The sequence below is a fragment of the Mobula hypostoma genome, chromosome 16 (assembly GCF_963921235.1).
Source record: "Mobula hypostoma chromosome 16, sMobHyp1.1, whole genome shotgun sequence".
Classification (NCBI taxonomy): Eukaryota; Metazoa; Chordata; class Chondrichthyes; order Myliobatiformes; family Myliobatidae; genus Mobula; species Mobula hypostoma.
Genome location: NC_086112.1, coordinates 68,440,848 through 68,465,039, shown reverse-complemented (window position 1 = coordinate 68,465,039; position 24,192 = coordinate 68,440,848). Strand labels below are relative to the sequence as shown.

General features: G+C 39.9%; 1 protein-coding gene across 2 annotated transcripts in view; it reads right to left on the bottom strand.

The window, feature by feature from the left end:
- The window catches only part of LOC134357469 (poly [ADP-ribose] polymerase tankyrase-1), a 127,983-nt gene that overhangs the window by 53,593 nt on the left and 50,198 nt on the right, over window positions 1-24,192 (bottom strand). For both annotated transcript variants that reach the window (XM_063069080.1, XM_063069081.1), the window contains 5 exons: window positions 19,497-19,591; window positions 16,238-16,304; window positions 15,716-15,902; window positions 10,314-10,435; window positions 6,580-6,671 (listed from right to left, as the gene is read on the bottom strand). In XM_063069080.1, coding sequence (XP_062925150.1) covers window positions 6,580-6,671; window positions 10,314-10,435; window positions 15,716-15,902; window positions 16,238-16,304; window positions 19,497-19,591 — 563 coding nt within the window. The remainder of the gene's footprint in view (window positions 1-6,579; window positions 6,672-10,313; window positions 10,436-15,715; window positions 15,903-16,237; window positions 16,305-19,496; window positions 19,592-24,192) is intronic.

Sequence of the window (24,192 nt, the reverse complement as noted above, 5' to 3'; positions counted from 1 at the left end):
ATGCCCACTAAAGCAGGCAGTATCCTGGTAAACCTCTTCTGCACCCCTTTCAAAGCCTCAACATCATTCCTATAGTGGGGTGACCAGAACTGTACGCAATACTCCAGATGTGGCCTAATCAGAGTTTTATAAAGTTGCAACATAACCTCTTGACTTTTGAACTCAGTGCCTTGACTAATAAAAAGAAGCATTCCTTAAGCTTTCTTAACCACCTTATCGACCTGTGGAGCCATTTTCAAGGAGCTGTGAACTTAGATCTCAAGATCTCTCTGCTCAGCAGCACTGTTGAGCACTTGCTCTTAACAGTGTACTGTCTCTTTGTATTTGCCCCACCTCACATTTATCTGGGTTAAACTCCATCTGCCATTTCTCTACCGATATCGGCAACTGATCTATACCATGCTGCATTCTTTGCCAGTCTTCTACACTGTCCTCAACTCCACCAATCTTGATATCATCTGCAAATTTACTAACCCACCGATCTACATTTTTATCCAGGTCATTTATATACATTACTAACAGCAGAGGTCCTGGCACAGATCCCTGCAGAACTCCACTAATTACAGACCACCAGCTCAAATAAGTCCCTTCAACCATGCCCCGTCTTTTATGTAGAAGCCAGTTCTGAATCCAAACAACCAATTTGCCGTGGATCACATACATCTTAATCTTCTGGATTAGCCTCCATGAGGGACTTTGTCAAACACCTTACTAAAATCCAAGTAGAAAACATCCACTGCCCTACTCACATCAATATCTCTAATCACCTTGTCAAAAAACTCAATCAAGTTGATAAGACATGACCTGCCCCATACAAAGCCATGCTGGTTCTCCCTAATTAGGCCATGGATTTCCAGGTACCCATACATCGTATCCCTCAGAATTTTCTCCAGAAATTTCCCTACAACTGACATGAGACTCACTGGTCTATAGTTCTCAGAACTTTCCCATGTTCTCTTCTTAAACAGAGGTACAACATTAGCCACTCACCAGTCCTCCAGGACCGTGCCTGTGGCTAGAGAGAGGACACAAAGATACTGGTCAAGGTCTCTTGCCTCCTTCAATAACCTGGGATAAATCCCATCAGGCCCTAGGGATTTATCCACCTTACTCATTAGGAGGCCCAACATTCCCACCTCCTTGATGTCCATCACCCTAACATATTTATACACTCAGCACTAATCTCCTGGTCCTCCATATCCTTTTCCTCGGTTAATTACTGAAGCAAAGTACTCATTAAGTACCTCACTCACGTTCTCTGCACCCAAACAAATGTTCCGCTCTTTATCCTTGAGTGGCCACACCCTCTCCCTAGTTATCCGCTTCCTCTTTCCAAGTTCCCTACTTTAGTTCTTTTCTGGCTTCTTTATACCCATGTACTTCATTTAATCCTAACTTTCAAAGCTTTACATACTTTTCCTTTCTCTTCTTTACTAAATTTATCACTTCTCTGGACTTCCAAGGTAATCTTATCGTTCCATCCCTGTTCTTCCTTCTAAAAGGAACATACCTTTCCTGTATTCGAACTGATCTTTAAACACCCTCCACATGTCTGATTGGGACTTTCCAGAGAAAAGGTGTTCCCAATTAACACTTCTTAGCTCCTGCCGAATGCCCTTATAATTTGCCCTACTCCAATTTAAAACTCTCCCACGAGGACAATACCTAACCTTATCTCCAGCTATCCTGAAAGTTAAGGAATTGTGGTCACTGTTCCCTAACTGTTCGCCCACTGAAAGGCCAGTCATCTGGCCAGGCTCATTACCCAACACCAGGTTCAGGATGGCCGTTCCTCTTGTTGGACCGTCCACATACTGATTTAAGAAACCTCTTTAACAAGTTCTACCCCATCTAAACCCCTTGCACTACAGTGGTCCTAGTTTATACTTGTGAAGTTTTAATCCTACATGATAACAACCTTATTATTTTAACACATTTCCTTAATCTCATTACCTATTTGTTCCTCAATGTCCCAGTGGCTACTAGGGGTATGTTGTACAATTCTATCAGTGTGACTGCACCCTTCCTATTCCTATCCTCTCCATTATGTCTCCCGAGAACAGCTGTGATATTGTCCCTGATTAGTAGTGCAACTCTTCTTTTACCTCCTCTATCTTTTCTTTTCTTTTGGCATGCGCCTGTGATTATGTCTTTTTCAAGTCTTTTTTTTTTTACAAGGTGCGAGCGAGAGAGAGACTGTGTGACCTGCCACTCCTCACACAGACATTTTGCAGTATTTTTCCCTTTTTATTTTACGAGGTTGAGTTGCGATCTCAACCTGGCACGGATGCAAAGCATACTCGGGAGTGGACCCGATGGGTTTCGAACCCAGGAACCTCCGCTCCCGGGTAGGGCACCAATGTCACTGCGCCACCAGCCGGCCCTCCTCTATCTTTTCTAAAACTTCAAAAACCTGTACATTAATCACCCATTCCTGCCTCAACCAAGTTTCAATAATGGTGACAACATCGTAGCTCCATGTCCTGGAGGCAGAAGGCTGAAGAACTGGACCTCAAGGGTGGCGTTCTCAGGATTGCTGCCAGTGCTACATGACAGTGATGGTAAGAATTGGAGGAGATGGCAGTTGAATGCATGGCTGAGGAGTTTGTGCAGGGAGCAGGGTTTTGGATTTTTGGATCATTGGGATCTCTTCTGGGGAAGGTGGGACCTGTACAGATTGGATGGGTTGCACCTGAACTCGAGGGAGAGCAATATCCTTGCAGGTAGGTTTGCTAGCATGGTTTGGGAGGGTTTAAACTAATTTGCAAGGGAGATGTGACCCAGAGCGATAGAGCAGTGAACTAAGTGTATGGAGTAAAGCCAGATCTAACATATAGAGGGGCTTTGAGGAAAGAGAAGCAGAATAAACGGGGTAAAGACAGTAAGGTAGAAAGGCTGAAATGTGTGTACCTCAATGCAAGAAGCATCAGGAAAAAAGGTGATGAACTGAGAGCTTGGATACATACATGGAATTATGATGTAGTGGCCATTACAGAGACTTGGCTGGCACCAGGGCAGGAATGGATTCTCAATATTCCTGGATTTTAGTGCTTTAAAAGGGATAGAGAGGGCAGAAAAAGGGGAGGAGGGGTGGCATTATTGGTCAGGAATACTATTACAGCTACAGAAAGGGTGGGTAATGTAGCAGGATCCTCTTTTGAGTCAGTATGGGTGGAAGTCAGGAACAGGAAAGGAGCAGTTACTCTATTGGGAGTATTCTATAGGTCCCCTGGTAACAGCAGAAATACAGAGGAGCAGATTGGGAGACCGATTTCGGAAAGGTGCAAAAATAACAGGGTTGTTATCATGCGTGACTTTAACTTCCCAAATATTGATTGGCACCTGATTAGTTCCAAGGGTTTAGATGGGGCAGAGTTTGTTAAGTGTGTCCAGGATGGATTCCTGTCACAGTGTGTGGACAGGCCGACTGGGGGAATGCCATACTAGATCTAGTACTAGGCAATGAACCGAGTCAGGTCACAGATCTCAGTGGGTGAGCATCTGGGGGACAGTGACCACCGCTCCCTGGCCTTTAGCATTATCATGGAAAAGGATAGAATCAGAGAGGACAGGAAAATTTTTAATTGGGGAAGGGAAAATTATGAGGCTATAAGGCTAGAACTTGCGGGTGTGAATTGGGATGATGTTTTTGCAGGGAAATGTACTATGGACATGTGGTCGATGTTTAGCGATCTCTTGCAGGATGTTAGGGATAAATTTGTCCCGGTGCGGAAGATAAAGAACGGTAGGGTGAAGGAACCATGGGTGACAAGTGAGGTGGAAAATCTAGTCAGGTGGAAGAAGGCAGCATACATGAGGTTTAGGAAGCAGGGATCAGATGGGTCTATCGAGGAATATAGGAAAGCAAGAAAGGAGCTTAAGAAGCGGCTGAGAAGAGCAAGAAGGGGGCATGAGAAGGCCTTGGCGAGTAGGGTAAAGGAAAACCCCAAGGCATTCTTCAATTATCTGAAGAAAAAAAGGATGACAGGAGTGAAGGTAGGATCGATTAGAGATAAAGGTGGGAAGATGTGCCTGGAGGCTGTGGAAGTGAGCGAGGTCCTCAATGAATACTTCTCTTCTGTATTCACCAATCAATGAGAGGGAACTTGATAATGGTGAGGACAATATGAGTGAGGTTGATGTTCTGGAGCATGTTGATATTAAAGAAGAGGAGGTGTTGGGAGTTGTTAAAATACATTAGGACGGATAAGTCCCTGGGGCCTGACGGAATATTCCCCAGGCTGCTCCATGAGGCGAGGGAGGAGATTGCTGAGCCTCTGGCTAGGATCTTTATGTCCTCGTTGTCCATGGGAATGGTACCAGAGGATTGGAGGGAGGCGAATGTTGTCCCCTTGTTCAAAAAAAGTAGTAGGGATAGTCCGGGTAATTATAGACCAGTGAGCCTTACATCGTGGTGGGAAAGCTGTTGGAAAAGATTCTTAGAGATAGGATCTCTGGGCATTTAGAGAATCATGGTCTGATCAGGGACAGTCAGCATGGCTTTGTGAAGGGCAGATCGTGTCTAACAAGCCTGACAGAGTTCTTTGAGGAGGTGACCAGGCATATAGATGAGGGTAGTGCAGTGGATGTGATCTATATGGATCTTAGTAAGGCATTTGACAAGGTTCCACACGGTAGGCTTATTCAGAAAGTCAGAAGGCATGGGATCCAGGGAAGTTTGGCCAGGTGGTTTCAGAATTGGCTTGCCTGCAGAAGGCAGAGGGTCGTGGTGGCGGGAGTACATTCAGATTGGAGGATTGTGACTAGTGGTGTCCCACAAGGATCTGTTCTGGGACCTCTACTTTTCGTGATTTTTATTAACGACCTGGATGTGGGGGTAGAAGGGTGAGTTGGCAAGTTTGCAGATGACACAAAGGTTGGTGGTGTTGTAGATAGTGTAGAGGATTGTCAAAGATTGCAGAGAGACATTGATGGGATGCAGAAGTGGGCTGAGAAGTGGCAGATGGAGTTCAACCCGGAGAAGTGTGAGGTGGTACACTTTGGAAGGACAAACTCTGAGGCAGATTACAAAGTAAATGGCAGGATACTTGGTAGCGTGGAGGAGCAGAGGGATCTGGGGGTACATGTCCACAGATCCCTGAAAGTTGCCTCACAGGTAGATAGGGTAATTAAGAAAGCTTATGGGGTGTTAGCTTTCATAAGTCGAGGGATAGAGTTTAAGAGTCGCGATGTAATGATGCAGCTCTATAAAACTCTGGTTAGGCCACACTTGGAGTACTGTGTCCAGTTCTGGTCACCTCGCTATAGGAAGGATGTGGAAGCATTGGAAAGGGTACAGAGAAGATTTACCAGGATGCTGCCTGGTTTAGAGAGTATGCATTATGATCAGAGATTAAGGGAGCTAGGGCTTTACTCTTTGGAGAGGAGGATGAGAGGAGACATGATAGAGGTGTAAAAGATAATAACAGGAATAGATAGAGTGGATAGCCAGCACCTCTTCCCCAGGGCACCACTGCTCAATACAAGAGGACATGGCTTTAAGGTAAGGGGTGGGAAGTTCAAGGGGGATATTAGAGGAAGGTTTTTTACTCAGAGAGTGGCTGGTGTGTGGAATGCACTGCCTGAGTCAGTGGTGGAGGCAGATACACTAGTGAAGTTTAAGAGACTACTAGACAGGTATATGGAGGAATTTAAGGTGGGGGCTTATATGGGAGGCAGGGTTTGAGGGTCGGCACAACATTGTGGGCCGAAGGGCCTGTACTGTGCTGTACTGTTCTATGTTCTGATCCATGCCCTAAGTTATCACCCTTTCCTATAATATTCCTAGCACTAAAATACATACACTTCAAACTAACCGACCCACTATACCTGCTATTTCAATTTTGCCTTTCAACACTTTCCCTGGCATCTACCTCTGGTCCAAATGTTCCCTTGCTGACCTGGGGCTCCTGTTCCCAACCCCTTACAAAACTAGCTTAAACTCTCCCAAGTAGCATCAGCAAACCTCCAGGGTAGGATATTGGTGCCCCTACAGTTCAGGTGCAATCCATCCCTCTCATACAGGTCAGCCTTTCCCCAGAAAAGGCTCCAATGATCCAAGAACTTGAAACCTTGTCCCCTGCACCATTTCCTCAGCACTCATTCATTGTGCTACTGTGGAACAGGGAGCAACTTAGTGGATAGAACATTCAGTTGGTGCTAATCAGAACTGTAAGAATTTGAATACTTTATGGAAGAGGTTACTTCAACTTACTATGAAATTTTGTCTCGTACCAAGTTACTGCATATAAAAGTACATTGTTTTCAAAACAGAAGTTTACAAAGTTAATCCTTTTATGTCGCCATTAACTAATGTGGTTAGGATAAGCAATGCTTATCATATTTTTATAAATCATCACAGTTAATCCAACGATCAGACTTGCAGTCACCTACATGATGTAATTTCAGGTTCACTATTAATTATCTTAGTCACCCTAAAGCAATTTTTCCTTCACCATCAACAAAACAAAAGCATCCTTAGTTACAGCCCAACATTTTTAAGATATGTAATTTTACAGTGTTTATAACTGGCTTAATAAATTCAGATAACAAGTAAACCTATTAATAACGAATACTTACTCTTTATTTTTCTCATTCACATTTGCTCCTTTTCTCAAAAGCAGTTCTGTCACCTGCTTCCGTTTTGGGTGTTGTGAAGCCACAGCACAATGCTGAAAAAGGAATTCAGATGTCGTTTTCCACATTTTAATTGCTTTTAACTAAATGTCAACAATATACAGTGCCTACATAAAAAGGTATTCACCCCCTTGGAAGTTTCATGTTTTATTGTTTTACAATATTGAACCACTGTGGATTTAATTTAGCTTTTTTGACACTGATCAACAGAAAGTCTCTTTTGTGTCAAAGTGAAAACAGATCTTTATAGTGATCTAAATTAATTACAAATATAAAACACAAAATTGTTTGTACAAGTATTCAACTCCCTTTAATATGACACACCAAATTATTACTGGTGCAGTCAATTGGTATTAGAAGTTACATAAGTAGTTAACTGGAGACCTGTGTGCAGTCAAGGTGTTTCAATTGATCGTAGTAAAAATACACAGGTATCTGGTCCAACTGCTGGTGAGTCAGTATCCTGGCAAAAACCACACCAAGAAGACAAAAGGACACTTCAACAACTCTGCAAAAAGGTTATCGAAAAGCACAAGTCAGGAAATGGATACAAGAAAACTTCCATGTCACCGAATATCCCTTGAAGTACAGTTAAGTCAATCATCAAGAAATGGAAAGAATATGGCTCAGCTGTAAATCTGCCTACAGCAGGCCATCCACAAAAACTAAGTGACCGTGCAAGAAGGGGACTAGTGGGGGATGCCACTAAGAGACCTATGACAACTCCGGAGGAGTCACAAAATTCAGTGGCTGAGATGGGAGAGACTGCGCATACAACAACTGTTGCCCAGTCACAGCTTTATGGAAGACTGCAAAGAGAAGGCCACTGTTGAAAAACGCTCACATGAAATCTCAGCTAGTTTGCCAGAAGGCATGTGGGAGACTGAAGTCAGCTGGAAGAATGTTATATAGCCTAATGAAATCAAAATTAAGCTTTTTGGGCATCAGACAAAACGCTATGTTTGGCATAAGTCAAAAAATGCATATCACCAATAACACAACATCACTACCATGAAGCATAGTGATGGCTGCATCATGCTTCAGTGCAACAGGCCCTGGAAGGCCTGTGAAGGAAAAATGCTTGAGAGGGTAAAATGAATGCAGTAAAATACAGGGAAATCTTGACGCAGTCTGCAAGAGAACTGTGACTTCGGAGATAATTTGTTTTTCTAGCAAGACAATGGCCAAAGTTACACAGGAATGGCTTAAAAACAACACAGTTAATGTCCTGGAGTAGCCAAGTCAGAGCCTAGACATCAATCCAATTGAGAATTTGTGGCTATACTTGAAAAGGGCTGTTCACTCACAATTCTCATGCAATCTGACAGAGCTTGAGCAGTTTTGTAAAGGAGAGTGGGGAAACATTGCAGTGTCCAGATGTGCAAAACTGATAGTGACCTATCCACACAGAATTAAGGCTGTAATTGCTGCCAAAGGTGCATCTACTAAATACTGATTTGAAGGGGGCGAATACTTCTGCGACCAATTATTCTGAGTTTTATGTTTGTAATTAATTTACATCACTTGGTAGAGATCTGTTTTCACTTTGACACAGGTCTTTTTCTATTGATCAGTGTCAAAAAAGCCAAATTAAATCACTGTTATTCAATGTTGTAAAACAACAAAACATGAAAACTTCCGGGGGAAGGGTGGAATACTTCTTATAGGCACTGTAAAGAGCTTTTATCAGCACATAGGATACGATAACATATATCAATACAGGACTTTTTTTTAATGGAGACACAAGAGACTACAGTTGGGAATTCGGAGTAACAGAAAGGAGCTGAAGAAATTCAGAAGGCTAGGCAGCATCTATGTAAGGAAATGAGCATTTGGCCTTTCAGAACAAGGCCCTTCCTCAAGATTGGAAAGAAAGGTGCAGGGATGGGGTGAAGCAAGGGAAATAGGGATCCAGGTGAGGGGGGTTTTAGGCAGAGAGTTGGAATAATATAAAAGGCTGTGAGGTGATAGGTAGAAGTGACAAAGGGCTGAAGATAATGGAATATGATAGGAAACCTTTGAAGAACAGTGGATGATAGCATAAAAGGGAGCAAGGTGGGGATGGGAAGTCCATGCAAGGAGTGTGTGGGTGATGGAGATAGAAGCAGAGAATGTGGGGAAAGATAAAGTGAAGGGGGCAAGTTGGATCAGGAGATAAAAGGAAAGGAAAATGAGAAATGGGGAAACGGGACAGAGGGTGAGAAGTTATCGAAAGTTTGAGAATTCTATGTTCGTGCAGGTTGGAGACTGCCTAGGCAGGATACGAGGTATTGTTCTTCTCCGACTGCCCAGGTGGACCAAGAAGTGATTTTTTTTTTATTTATCAGCAGCCAACCAACCAGAATGGACATCACCATAATGAGACAATGTCAATGGAAAAAAGAGTGAAAATTACAATAATTCTGAGTCAAAGGAATTGGAAATGTTAACCAAATGGGCAAATCTTCAGTGTTAATGCAAAAGAGCAATGCTCAAGTAAAGTGAGCTCTAACATTCCCTAATAGTGAAAAAAGATCTAGTGCTTTCCTGGCGTATATGATGCACAAAATCTTCTCTGGCTTCCAGCTAGGCCCAGGTGTTGATTTTAACTGACGTTTCAATGACAAACTCCACTATCTTCATCAGGGATGAATCCTAGGCATGTTTAGGCTGGTGATCTATATACTTAACTCCCATCATCCATCCCTCCGGATTGGTTAGTTCTCAACCGTTTTTTATTTAGAACGAGACCTTCGTCTTTGTTAAAATTCTTTTACTCTAGTCTTATTTCAATGGCTTCCTTCATCTTCATGAAGGTCTCACTCTAAGTAAGAACTGGAATATGATTTTCAACAAGGTGGGACAGCAGAAAACTGACTGGTTGAGGACTAACCAATCAGGAGAAACGGATGTCAGGGAATTGAGTATATATACCACCAGACTAAACATCATCCCTGATGAACATGATGGAGTTTGTCATCAAAACATCAGTTAAAATCGACACCTAGACTCGGCTGGAAGCCTGAGAAAAGCTTATGCATTCCTTAATAGGTTTAATTCCACCAATGATTAATTCAAGGAGATGCACCGCTTAAATTCCAAGCTACTATGCAGAAACAAAATAATTGTCTTGCTCACATAAGAAGCCCTCTGTTGGCAAATTGTCTTACCCACTGAACATAATATTTTGTTGATATCAAGAATGCAGGACTGCAATTCCCCAAGAGAAAAGAACATTGGTAAAGAATGGCACAGTGGGACAACTGGTAGAGTTGCTGACACACAGTACCAGGGAGACTCTGAGTTTGCACAAGCTACCTTTCCCTCAGGCCAACGACATGCAGGTTGGTAGGTTAAATGGATGCAGCAAATTGCCTCTAGTGTATAGGCGAGTGGTAGAATTTGTAGGAGTTGGGAGAAGGAGGGGAGAATAAAACTGTAGTTAATGTAGGATTTGTGTACATAAGTGGTTGATGGCCTGTGCAAATGGCTTGTTTCTATGCCGTGTCTCTATATAATTGGCCATTATCTACTACTGGTTTGTCTTAGTTTAGCATGTTAAATTGAGCTTTCAAAGCACAACAACTGATTAGGTTTTCCCTGCTACAAAATTCTTCAGCTGTACAAGATCATTCATTTCTTTTTTAAAACCATTTTAAAGCAAATTTTTCTGCAATAAGCACAGTTCAGATCATTACCAATGGGGTTTCATGGGTCTGTGGATGCTTGAAATTTATTATCTCTAAAGCAAGACTCTTTTTCACTTTTGCCAAATCAGCTTCCTTTGCAGCTTGCAGTAACGAATGGCCTTTAAATTCATCTGTTTAAAAAGAGAAAGTAGTTTAAATCATGGGTTCATCATTTAATGCCAAAACTGGCTTCGTTAAAAGTACTAGGCTTTTGTTCATACATTATATTTAACCTTCTACTAATTATAAAGCAGCAGAAATAGAATTCATGCCAATGAAACATATTCTGACCAAGAGATTCAGCAGATGCAAAAAATCCAAAGCAACACACACAAAAAAAAAGCTGGAGGAACACAGGTCAGGCAGCATCTCTGGCAATGAATAAAGTGTTGATGTTTCAGGCCAAGACCCTTCTTCAGGACTGATAAAAGGGGAAGACACCAGAATACAAAGGTAGGGGAAAGGGGAAGGAGGACTAGCTAGAAAATGACCAGAAGGAGAAATTCATGCCATCAGGTTGGAGGCTATCTAGACGAAATACGAGGTGTTGCTCCTCCACTCTGACAGTGACCTCATCATGGCAAAAGAGGCGGCCATAGACCAGCATGGCGGAAGGGAAATAGGGTTAAGAATTAAAATGGGTGGCCACTGGGAAATTCTACTTTTAGCAGATAGTGTGGAGGTACTCGACAAAGCGGTTCCCCAATTTACGTCAGGTCTCACCAAAGTAGAGGAGGTTGCATCAGGAGCACTGGATACAATAGACAACCCCAAAAGATTTGCAGGTGAAATGTTACCTCACCTGGACTATTTAGGGCCCTGAATGGAGGCAAGGGAAAAGGTGAATGGGCAGGCACAGCATTTCTGTCGCTTGCAGTGATATATACCAGGAGGGAAATTAGTGAGGAGACGAATGGACAAGGGAATCGTGGAGAGAGCAACCCCTGTGGTAAGCAGAGAGTGTGGAGGAGAAGAGATGGTAAAGATGTGTTTGGTGCTAGGATCCCACTGAAGATGGTGAAAGTTGCGGAGAATGATGTGGTTGAATGCGGTGTATCATGGAGTGGTAGATGAGAACAAAAGGAAATCTATCCTGCTTAAGGAAGCAGGAAGATGGGTGAACACAGATGTCACGCAAATGGACATGAAGGTAAGGGAGGGCAGCATCAGTGATGGAGGAAGGGAAACCCCATTCTTTGAAGAAGGACGACATCCTGGAAAGGAAAACCACATTCCGGTAACAGGTGGTGGAAACGAAGGAACTGAGAAAAGGGAATTGCAATTTTACAGGCGACAGAGTGGGAAAAGGCACAGCCAAGATAGCCATGGGAACTTGGAGGTTTATAAAAGATGTTCTAAGTAAATTTAGTATATACATGTCACCATATGCAACGCAGATACCTTTTCTTGTGGGCATATTCAATAAATCTATACAATAATAACCATAACAGAATCAATTCGTTGAACACCCAAGTTGGGCAGTCTTTCGAGCGCAGAAGACAACAAAAAGAAATAAATAATAATAATAAAAATTGAGAACATGAGATGAAGAGTCCTTGAAAGTGAATCAATTTGTTGTAGGAACACTTCAATGATGGGGTAAGTGAAATTGAGTGAAGCTTAAGGTTTAATGTAATTTATTATCAAAGTATGCATGCAATGTTCATCCAGGGCTTCTGAATGGAGAAGAATCAAACATTTCGGGGGGGGGGGAGGGTGGAAACACTCATCTCCAACTGTTTTAATAAAGTCCATTACAACCGTGGTGTAGTTATTTAGGTCCATAGATTAGTCCTTGAACACAGCCCAGTTTACCGACTCAAAGCAATCTAGCCATTTCTGCCTTACGCAACCACCTCTTTATTAGCCTAACCTCTGGAGCCCTGCTCTTTAGCCTCTACCTGCATGCAAATAGAAGGACAGCCAAATGACATGATTTACCAAAATACGGTCTGGGCACAGAACGGTAGGCATTCTGTATCTTAGTATAACAGTGGTCTAGTATACTGGGACCTCTGGTGCTACAGTATACACTGATGATAATTAGGCAGGGTTTTCTTCAAGCAAGCCGAGCTGAAGTCCCTGACTATGATGTGAAATCTGTCGGGATGAACTGTATCTTGTTTGGAGATGGCATCTTACAATATCTCAAGTGCTTGACTATAGTCGGCCGTTGGTCTGTAAACCGCTGCCAGGATTATGGAGAACTCCCTAAGTAAATAGAACAGACGGCATTTGACCTTGAGGTGTTCAAGGTCGGAGGAACAGGAGTTCTGCAAAACCGTCACATTGGAGCACCACTGAGAGCTTATCATGAAACACACACCTCCAACTTCTGCCTTTTCCGAATCATTTGTTCCATTCAGTAAATCGAGAAGCCTTCCAGTTTGACTGTTGTATCTGGCATGCTGGGAGACAGCTGAGTTTCGCTCAGACATAGTCCCTCATTTCTCAACGATAAAGAAATCTTGCCCTGAGGATCTCAATTTTGTTCTCCAGCCATTGCATATTTGCTAACAGGATGCTGGGTAGTGGGGGCCTCATCCCTCTAGGTTTCAATCTAGCTTGCAGTCCTCCCCTCTTCCCTCGCTTATGGCGAAGAACTTTCGTCCACTAAAATGGCCTGTAACTGCCTGGTCTGCTGCGACCTTCAAACAATCGTAAAATCTATAGATCGTTCAGTTGATTGAAAAGTACCTTGCTTAGAGGGAAGTTACATGCTGCAGACTGCACTGAGAGTAATTCGAAAGAGGTATATTTAAAAGTATATTTACAAGTGTTGCCCGCAGCCCACAGAACGTCGTCATGGTTTACCATTAACGTTGTGACGTTGGTATACAGTTTGTCTCCAGAGATGGAGACAGAGAGATCGAGAAAGGAGAAAGATTTCTGAAAAGGAGCAAGTGAACTTAAGGGCAGGGTGGAAGTTGGAGGCAAAGTTGATGACATAGACATTACACATACATTGCAAATAAAGCAGCCAGTAAGATAATTGCATAAAGGAAATTGATTTTATTTAGCAGAAATTTTAAATGGCTTAATCTCCAAGTTGGATTATAAAATTTAAATCAACATTTTAATTGCCTGGCTGAGTAAGATTTATCACCATATATAGCTCAATTTAAAAGTCAAATGATAACATAATCAAATAGTTTGGATGTGATATTTAGTGGAGCTAGCACAGAAAATATTCAAGGAATTAATGTCACTCATCAAGGAGGTAACTTTTTAAATAACTTATGGAAATTCAATAATCCAGTGGAACAGCTTTACAACTTTGAGGGAAGGATTATTGCACATATCAATCTCAAATGAAAGTCAAGTAATTTGCTTATAACCCATTCCTGGTACTGCTTTGTGAACATTGTAGTGAAATTCTGCTCCAATGCTCATTGTTGTGATAATTCATTTACAGTTGCAAGAAAAAGTTTGTGAACCTTTTGCAATTACCTGTTTTTTTTTTGCATTAATTACTCATAAAATGTGGTCTGATCTTCATCTAAGTCACAATAATAGACAAACACAATCTGCCGAAACTAATAACACACAAACAATTGGACTTCTTCTCATTGCAATCTTGAATCAGGCTTGCGGGTCCGGCAACTGAGGAAGGAAATGCACTGACTTCAAATAGGTATATTAATCACTTATTTATTTACAAACAGTAAAAATTTAACCGAAAATGCATGCTCTCCAAGTTACAGGCACTACAAATGTGAATATTCAACAAACATACTTAAAATGCGTGCAGAGCAGACCTCCCCAATCATCTTGCCTTAAGCAAAGGAAGAGAGCATGCTACTGTCAAGTGCTATTTTATATACCCAAGATAAATGGAACCGGACACCAGGCAGCCATCCAATGGGAAAAGCAGCTGCAGTTTCTAAACCAACCAATCACAATGAAAGTGACTTTCGACAATCAGAATAAGGCATGCTCCCACAGGACACTCGTCAATACTGAGTACACCATTTAAACAATCATAATCTAGGTTCAAAAAAGTATGTAAACTCTGGGGTAATGCCTTTTACAAAAGTTATTATGTACACCATGCCTCGACCAGAAACAACTTCCGGAGGACCTTACAAGAAGAACTGTGGAGATGCATGTACCTGGAAAAGGCTACAAACGCATTTCTAAAGACCTCAGTGTTCATCAGTCCACAGCAAGATAAATTGTCTACAAGTGGCAGAAATTTAGTACTGCTGCTGCTCTTCCTAGGAATGGGCATCCTGCAACGATCACACCAAGAGCACAAAATGCAATGCTGATGGAGGTGAAAAAGAACTCAAGGGTAACAGCAAAAGACCTACAAAAATCTCTAGAACTTGCTAAAGTCTTTGTTCACATGTCCACTATAAGAAAAACACTGAACAAGAATGGTGTTCATGGAAGGACACCACTGCGCTCCAAAAACAACACTGCTGCACATCTCAAGTTTGCAAAAGACTACCAAGATGTCCAACGCTTCTGGGACAATATTCTGTGCACAGATAAGACAGAAGTTGAACTTTTTTGGTAGAAATGTGCATTGCTATGTTTGGAGGGAAAAGGGCACTGCACACCAACACCAAACCCTCATTTCAACTGTGAAGCACGGTGGAAGGGGCATCATGGTTTGGGGCTGCTTTGCTGCCTCAGGACCTGGACAGATCACAATTGTTGAGGAAACAATGAATTCAAAATTGTATGAAGACATTTTACAGGACAATGTCAGGGTAGCAGTCTGTCACCTGAAGTTTAATAGAAGTTGGATGATGCAACAAGACAAGGAACTGAAACACAAGTGTAAATCAACAACAGAATGGTTTTAAAGGATGTAAATTTATGTTATGAATGGCCAAGTCAGAGTCCAGACCTTAACCCAATTGAGATGCAGTGGCATGACCTGAAGAGGGCTATTCATGCAAGGTATCCCAGAAATATTGATGAACTGAAACAGTTTTGTATGGAGGAATGGTCTCAAATTCATCCTCTCTGTTGTGCAAGTCTCATCAGCAGCTCCAGGAAATGCTTGGTGGACCTTTTTACTGATAAAGGAGATAGTACCAGTCATTAAGTACAAGGGTTCACATACTTTTTTCCAGTCTGGACTAATGCTAATTACAATTGTTTGTGTGTTATTAGTTTAGGCAGATTGTGTTTGTCTATTATTGTGGCTTAGATGAAGATCAGACCACTTTTTAAGAGTAAATAATGCAGAAATCCAGTTATTGCAAAGGGTTCACAAACTTTTTCTTACAACTGTAGTTATGTATTCCTTTCTTTTGTTTCACCCACTCCTAACAAAATTACAAATTCAAGTGAACAATCCACGATATCATGATCCACTTGTTGGAGTATTTGACGCTAAAAATATTTAGGAAGCAACAAATTTACTGTAATGTTATCTCTGCAGTTTTGATACTTACATGCAAGCCTCTCTTTTAATTCTGGAGTGGGAGCCATATCCATTGCACTCTTGCCATGGCAGTTAACTAGGGTAGGGTCTGCACCATGGCTTAATAGAAGTGAACAGACTTCGACTCTGTTCTTGGATGCAGCTTCATGCAGTGGTGTGAATTGCCAGAGATCCATAGCATTTACACAGGCTCCATGCTAAAGGCAAAAGAAACGACATTCAGAATATCACTGTATCTTCGATGAATCCTTGACAGTGAAACATTATTAAGTTACACAACGATTTATAAAGTAATGGAAACCATTCCAACAGGTTTTTTCCAGAAGAAAACAAATATAGATTTAAAAAATTAAATGTCTTAAGCAGATTGGAAAGTATAACCATTTCTTGTTAGAACACAGGAATATATGTATATTGGATGAAAGTGAGGACCTATTTAACTAGTTAATAAATTAAAGTACAACAATGTTTAAATATAAAGACAGGTAATTTGTAGTACCTTAAGTCTAAAAGTAAACATAACTGTTCTTACCTTCAGCAATAATTCAGTGACTTCATAATGGCCATAAGAGCAAGCATTATGAAGAGGTACAAGGCCACTGAGGAGAGAAGACAATTTAGGTAAGGACTTTACAGATTAAAAATACAAACTATTAAAGTATAATCATACATCTTTCCTTTGTTTTGGGAAGCAAAAATCTTTTGGATTTCTACTTTTGCTAAAGGAAGTTACATCATTGTACCTTTGATGACGGCCACAAATTTTCTCCATCTCTCTTCTATCAAAGCAGCAGTTGATAGACAACTGGTCTCACCAAAATCATCTCCATAAGACATAGGAGCAGAATTAGGCCATTCAGCCCATAGAGTTTGCTCATTGCAAGCATTCTGGCAGTAAAGTTATGATCAAAACTCATCACTTAAAATACACCATATATCTATTAAAACATTCTAACTACCATTGATCACTGCATAGTAATCAATAGCTCTGTCAACTCAGGATGTTAATAACTTCTCACAAGAATAATGTATTAAAAATGTAAAATGAAATGCAAAAAAGAATGGTGTTTAAGTTTTAAAGTCAAGACTATATACGACATGGAAATGAGTTTGCAGGTTGTGGCGTTCCTAAGCACCTTCTGCTCTTGTCCAGCTGATTGGGGGTTCTGAACACTGACCAGGGAGGAGACTTAAACCAGTCACAGATTGATTAACGTTGGGTAAAAGTTACTAATTTTGTGGAAGTGGGAACAGGCAATGTGTACTGGAGAGGATATGGGGTCAGAAGATTAATCAGGTTCAAATGCTGTATCTGGCTTATCACAAAACACTAACCAGTTTGCTTCTCCAGCCTCTACATCACTTCATTACATATTTCAAGTCCCCGCCAAAACTTCCAATTTTCTCAGTCTTTGTTCCTAAGTAGCTAATAGCTAAGGAACATACTGAATTTCAGAGTTCTAAATTTGCTTTTGCTCTCCCTGGATATAAATACTTTTACATAGCAACACAGTAACAAGTTAACCTTATTTTACTGGTGAATATAGAGCAAATCCCCACTCCCCTGTAACATGCGAGACAATGGAAGTTCTACACCTGTGGGATGTTGTCTTGATATACTTAATGCCAGAACTGACACAAGGTGGCTAAAGCATTCTCTTACAACACATATAGACAGGGCTGGTTGGTGAGTCCAACTTATAGATTGTGTCCAGTCATCATTTACTTTTATCAATGTGAATTTCTCATTTTCTGTTCCTAGAAAAATGTGTAAGTTTGAGGCTTTGACTAAGCGTAAATCAAGTTTGTAATTAATCTTATTTAACCCGATGTTGTTAGCCAAGCACTTGAGTGCATTTTCTTTCTAAGAAATAATGCACATTAACCCCTTTCAAGGTAATATTTCAATTCTACATCTACCAAAATATTCTGTGTTATATCCCTTTTGAGTTATACAGCACAGAAACAGGCTTTTTGGATCAACTGGTCCATGACAAACGAGATTCCCATCTAAGCTAGTCCCAATATTCCTCTGAAGTTTTCCTACCCATTAATTTGTCCAAGTGCCTTTTAAGAGTTGTTACCTGTCTCAACCATTTCCTAGGACAACTCATTTCAAAATGTTGCCCCTCAGGTTCTCCTCACAGTCAAATCTATGCCCTCAACTTCCTGATTCCCTAACCCTGGGGGAGAAACAAAACAGTGCGTGCTGTGCCCATCTATGATTTTACACACCCCTGTAAGACTGATCCTCATTTTCCTACACTACAATGAAAAAAGTTCCAAGCCGTCCAACCTCCTTCCCAGCAACATCTTTGTAGAACTCCTCTCTACACAATCAAGTTTAAATGCAAGTTTTCCTACACTAGGGTGACCAAAAGTGAATAAAATACTCTAAATAGGGTCTTATACAACTGCGACATGTCAAAACTTCTAAATTCAATGTCCTGACTGATGAAGATTTGATTGCTAAAAGCTAACTTCACCACCCTATCTACCTGAGATAGCACTTTCAGGGAACTATGCATTTGTATTCCTAGGTCCTTCTGTTCTACAATACTTCACAGGGATTTACCATTCACTGTGAAAGTCCTACTCCTGTTTCTCATTCCAAAGTGCAATACCTCATACTCATCTGAATTAAACTCCACTTGCCAGTTCATCCAGCTGATCAAGATCTCTCTGTAAATCCTAATAACCTTTTCTGTCAATGACATCACCTATTTTAGTGTCAACTGCAAGGTTATGTACGTTCTCTCCAAATCATTGCTATTTGTCATCTGTATCAATGGTTTTAACACTGACCCTGGGAAAACACTGTTCTCCAGCCTCCAGTCTGAAAAACAACCTTGCACCATCACCCTCTACTTCTTACCATGAAGTCTATTGTGTATCCAATTAGCCAGCTCTCCCTGGATCCCATGCAATCTAACTTTTCACAACTTACAGTGCAGAATCTTATTAAAGGTCTTATTGAAGTCCATAGACTACGTCTACCATCTTGCTGTCTTTGACCTTCTTGGTTATTTCTACCAAAAGTTATTAAAAGTTAATCAAATTCATGAGGCATGATCTCCAAAGTACAAAGCCGTGCAACTTCAAATCAACCCCGACCTTTCCAAATGCTTACGTATCCCTCAGAATCTCAAGTAACCTACCTACCACTAATGTTAGGCTTATAGGTCAATAGATCCCAGGTTATTCTTTGCAACATTTCTTGAATAAAGGCACATTTTCCACCTTCTAGTCTTCTGGCACTTCATCCATCGCTAATGATAAGAGATGCATCTCAGGGCTCCTGCAACTTTTTTTTCCTCAAGCTTCCCAGTGCTTTAGGGTATTACCTCATTAGACCATGAAAATTTATCTGCCTTCATATGATTTAAGACATCGAGCATCTCCTCTTGTGTAATGCGGACTATACCCAAGACACCTCAATAACAATCTCAAATTCCAAAGTCTTCAGGTCTTTGCCCATGGTAAAAACAGAGGAGACATATTTACTGTTGGATTACTGTTTATATTTACTGTTGTATTTTAAAATAAAATCACACTTCTCAGTAAAGCAGGTCCAACAGACACAATGTCAGTTTTTGGCAGTGTCACAGCATTGCATTTCTCACTATCAGAGAAACTATTAATGATTGGTGGAACGATTTTTTAAGAACTACCTAGTTAATATCATGTACCAATTTGTTAGCCATTGGTCCATACAACTCAGAAAAGTATTCAATGTTGCAGAGGTGTTCTATTACTTTAACATGCTATGCGAAAATCAACTCTTAACTCACCCTTTGTCCTTGGCGTGTACATCTGCTCCATGTTGAAGGAGGAGTTGAACAATTCGCACACGATTGTAACCAGCAGCCAGATGTAGAGGAGTTGACTGGAGGCAACAATCAACAATTTAGAAAATAATTAGTAGGAACCAAATTTATATTTGACCTGAAGCAACACTATCAATATGATAAAATTAAAATCAAATAGCTCAAAGGAAATTAATAATTTTCATTCACAAAATAACTGCATATAATCCCATGGGCCAAGCAGTCTTCAATATTTTATTTTAGATAGGAAATTCACTACAATAAACAAGCATTGATCTGGAAATTACCAATATCGCAAAAATGAGTGATCCTATATTCACCATACACCAAAATCCACAGGGGGAGAATTTTCCCCAGTACTTAGCTGATAATGCATTTTTTTTTAAAATCCCTGTCAAACAAATTTACAATAGTTGGGCAATCTAATCCGCCAGATTAATATTGGGATCTTAAATTAAGATATGCGCATGACATAATTTTCCAAGTAAGAACTCTGTTAAATAATTTGAAAGTCTCTGTTGAATCGCTACATTTAAATCAGCACAGTATTCAGTTTCACCAAGTGAAAACGATAATATCTATTGTTTGCTTTGTAATGGAAATGGCACTATGAACCATAATTACATTTTCCTAAATGGAATACATTTCAGATTGTTCTATGCCTAAAATTATTTAATTAGAAATGTTATTCCATTAACAGACTCATTTTCCAAATCAAGCATAAATACACATGCAAAATAAAAATGTATGCGATTTTGATCACCAGGGCCAAAATTATCATTATCACAGTATCTGTTCCACTGGTTAATAGATCAGCAAATGAAAACCAACAACCTTTGCCAAACAACAAAGTGCAAACTCAATTTTTAAGACAAAAATATCATGGGAAAACCCTATTGTCAATAACCCTCACATCACAAAGCTGTGCTGAAGTGACCACCTACCTTGTTCAGTTGAAATCTAAAATGGATAAGTAAATCTATTACCTTGATTAAAAACTCCAATTTTAAGGCCCAATTTTTAATGAGTACTGTACAGTACAGACACTAATATATTGGACCCACTACAAAAGAAAGGATAAACATAATCACAGCCATAAACAGGAAGATTTTGTTTCAGAACAATAAGCACCTAAAACATTGATTTTGTGCACCACAGTAGCATAGCGGTTAGTGCAACGCTACTACAGCTTGGGACATTTCAGAGTTCAATTCTGGTGCCGCCTGCAAGGAGTTTGTATGTCCTCCCTGTGGAATGTGTGGGTTTTCCCTGGGTGCCTCAGTTTCCTTCCATAGTCCAAAGACATACCCGGTAGTTTCAGTGATCATTGTAAATTGTCCCATGAGTAGGCTAAGGTTAATTTGGTTTAGTGTGGGTTGCTAGGGCAGCATGTCTCAAAGAGCTAGAAGGACTGACTCTGTGCTGCATCGTTAAATAAAAATTTTTTAAAAACTTGTTATTTAAAGTCCCACTTCCTCTGTTACCTTTTTTGCATTCATCCAGAATCAGAAAAGCTTTTCAAGAGGGTTAAAGAAATAACCTACTGGAGATTTAAACTACTGTCAGAATTTTTAAAAGAATGGATTTGACATTAAAAAAATCATTGAACTGGTGATCTGCCCAGTGAAAGCAAAGACTAGAGTTGTGTATTTCAATGCAAGTCAATTGGGATCTTCCGTATACTACATCTGACAGGCCTTAAGAGTCTATACTGGTTGGCTCATTGGATTAGAGGTACAACAGTTAACACAGACCAATATCCCTCTGCATAATCTCATGCATATTGCATTTATTAATGTTCTGGCTAAATAATTATTCAAAGGAAATTAAACATTACATTGTGTATACAAATCTTTCCAAGAAAACAAGAGAAATCATCAAACTTGGTGAAATTATAGAGAATTAAACATAATTAAAATATACTTAAATTTTGCTTTGAGTTGTTTTATTTTGGTAAGGATTATTTTAGGAATAAAACTTTGATTGTCATGCATTTTTATTTCTTTATTACTGCTACACCACATCATCTTCCCTGTACCCAAAAAGTAGAACCGGCTGGGTGCAGATAGATTCACATATAGCTTCATCATCAGTTTACAGGAAACTTCTTCAACATTCAGCTGCAACCAGTCCAGAACTGGAAGAGCTTGCTGAAGAATAGTACAAGAATCTAATCACAACAATATCTTACAAAAGGAGATTCAAATCAAGTTTGAACTGACCTTTAAAATAAGCATCAGTATAAATTAAAACTAGGTTTAAAAAAAAAGGACTTATTAGCCTTCAAGAATTTGACATAATTCTTGCCTTCAGTTTTGCAGATAATGCAAGATTTAACGCAGGAAGCAGTTATTAATGCTTGAAAAGGCACAAACAAATTAATTCTATCTGATATAGTGATTTGCAGCAGTAATTCATTCCATTGATATAGCAACAAAATGCTCATACTGCATCATACACAAAGTAAACAAGAAACAAAATCTATATGCATTAGTTAAATTAAAAACTAATCAAATTAAAATGTGCCAAATATATCGAACCATGCGAATTTGGATGAAAAATTGATTTCTCCGCAGAATTAGATATGTTTTATGGAAACTTCAGTATGGAGTGGATTCAAGATGGTGCAAAATGGTTTACTGCATTTAGTTCTGTTCACATGATGTATAAAATGTTGCTGATAACAGGAAGTGGACATGATTCACCAAGTTACAAATAAAAACTCAAATTTTCATAAATTGTTCAGAAACTTTAAACAAATCTTGCTCCTAAACTTTCTATTAATATTAAATGCAGCTTTTATCATTTAGAAAAAAAACAGGAAGCTGCCAGTCAACATTTGGAGAAAACCATTAATGTTGAAGCAGTTTACTTTTCACTTTGATGACTCCAGACCAATCTAGATAAAGATTAGTCCTTAAGGACAAGCCAAAAACTAGAGAAATCTTGAATTTAAAGAACATTCCATCTCTTAGTAGAACACTCTGGATTAAAAAAACCTAAGTAACAAATCTGCAGGTCATGCATATCAATGCACTGATATCTTTACTTGACAAATAGTAAAAACTGTACCGTGATTTGCGATCGAAAAATAATGTCAGTTTTCACAGGACAATGTAATATACTGTAAACAAAACATTTGTCATACATAGGTCGTCAAAGAAATAGGTAACACTGTCTTTCTGAATTATAATTTACACACAGTTTCTTCTGGAAAAGTATGCTGCTACAAAGACACTCTCAAAGTAGTTAGAGCTCCCTCTAGCTGTGGAAAATACTCATCTGGATAGAAAACCTCATTGAATGTATATAATGTACTTTCTAAGAGAAAAACTTCTTTAATATGTAATCTCTACATTTAATATTGGACATTCAAACAAAAACCCAGTGATGGTCAGTTCAGTTATGAAGACACCAAACTATTTTTTAAAAGACTGACCCAAGAAATTTATAAAATAATTTTTGACAGGATGTAACTATGTCTTCCAAGCAAGCGAAAAAATTCTCACAACTAATGCTAGACTGGAAAAAGGAAGTTCAAGACCGCAGAGACCAAGACAAACAAAGATACCTTAGTAGAGATGTACAACAGTGTACAAACACAGGCCAGTGTTATAGCAGTCCTAGTTACAGTAATTTGCCATTACAGAATTCACAAATCACAACCTAAAAATCCATGATATGCATTAAAGATTGCCCTCACAGAATTTGAAGAGAAAAAGCTTACTTACGAATGCAAAGAAACTACAAGTTCTATCTATTTTAGCTTTTTCCAACACACATCTTCAATGAATGTGCAGATAATGTAGTTTTTTTAAAAAAGTTTAGTAGATTCATTTTGCTCTCTAGTAGTTTATTTTCCTCCCAAACACCCTGCTCCAAGTTTTCCCACATGACTTATGATCAAGATGTCTGTGCAAGCTTAAGTACACGCTGTGACCTTAAATGACTGATGTTATTGGCATTGCGTAATATTATTAAACTACCTTACCTATATCTGATATACACTTAAAAGTATGTCTCCATTCAAACAGAAGGCCAGAAGGTGATAAGCATCTGCAGTCTCTTGTGTGTCTAATGCAACTGCTGGCTTTTTAAGAGATTTGCTCTGGAAACTGACAAGCACAATCTCTTAATTGGCTCACTGTATTAAACCAGCAGTTGCAGTACTCATCATTATTGTTAGATTCAGTTATAGAGCATGGAAACTGATGATTTAGCCCAACATGGTAATCAAGTTGCCTACCATTTACCTGCATGAACAAGCTTTTCCACTTCGACCAAAGCCCTCTAGTTTTAGACTGGAAGGAAAAAAAAACTTGTGATGACTTACCTTATCTATGTCCTTCATTATATTATAAACCCCGGTAAGGCTCAGCCTCCTATGGTCCGGGAAAAAAAAGCCACGGCCTATCCAGTCTCACCTAACCCAGGCTCTCCAGTCCGGTTTAGCATCCTCGTGAACCTTTCCTGTACCCTTTCCTGCTTAATAACATCCTTCCTATAGCTAGGTCTCTAGAACTGCACACAGTATTTCAAGCAACACACATAAAAATTGCTGGTGAACGCAGCAGGAAAGGCAGCACCTATAGGAAGAGGTACAGTTGACGTTTCGGGCTGAGACCTTTCGCCAGGACTAACTGAAAGAACAGATAGTAAG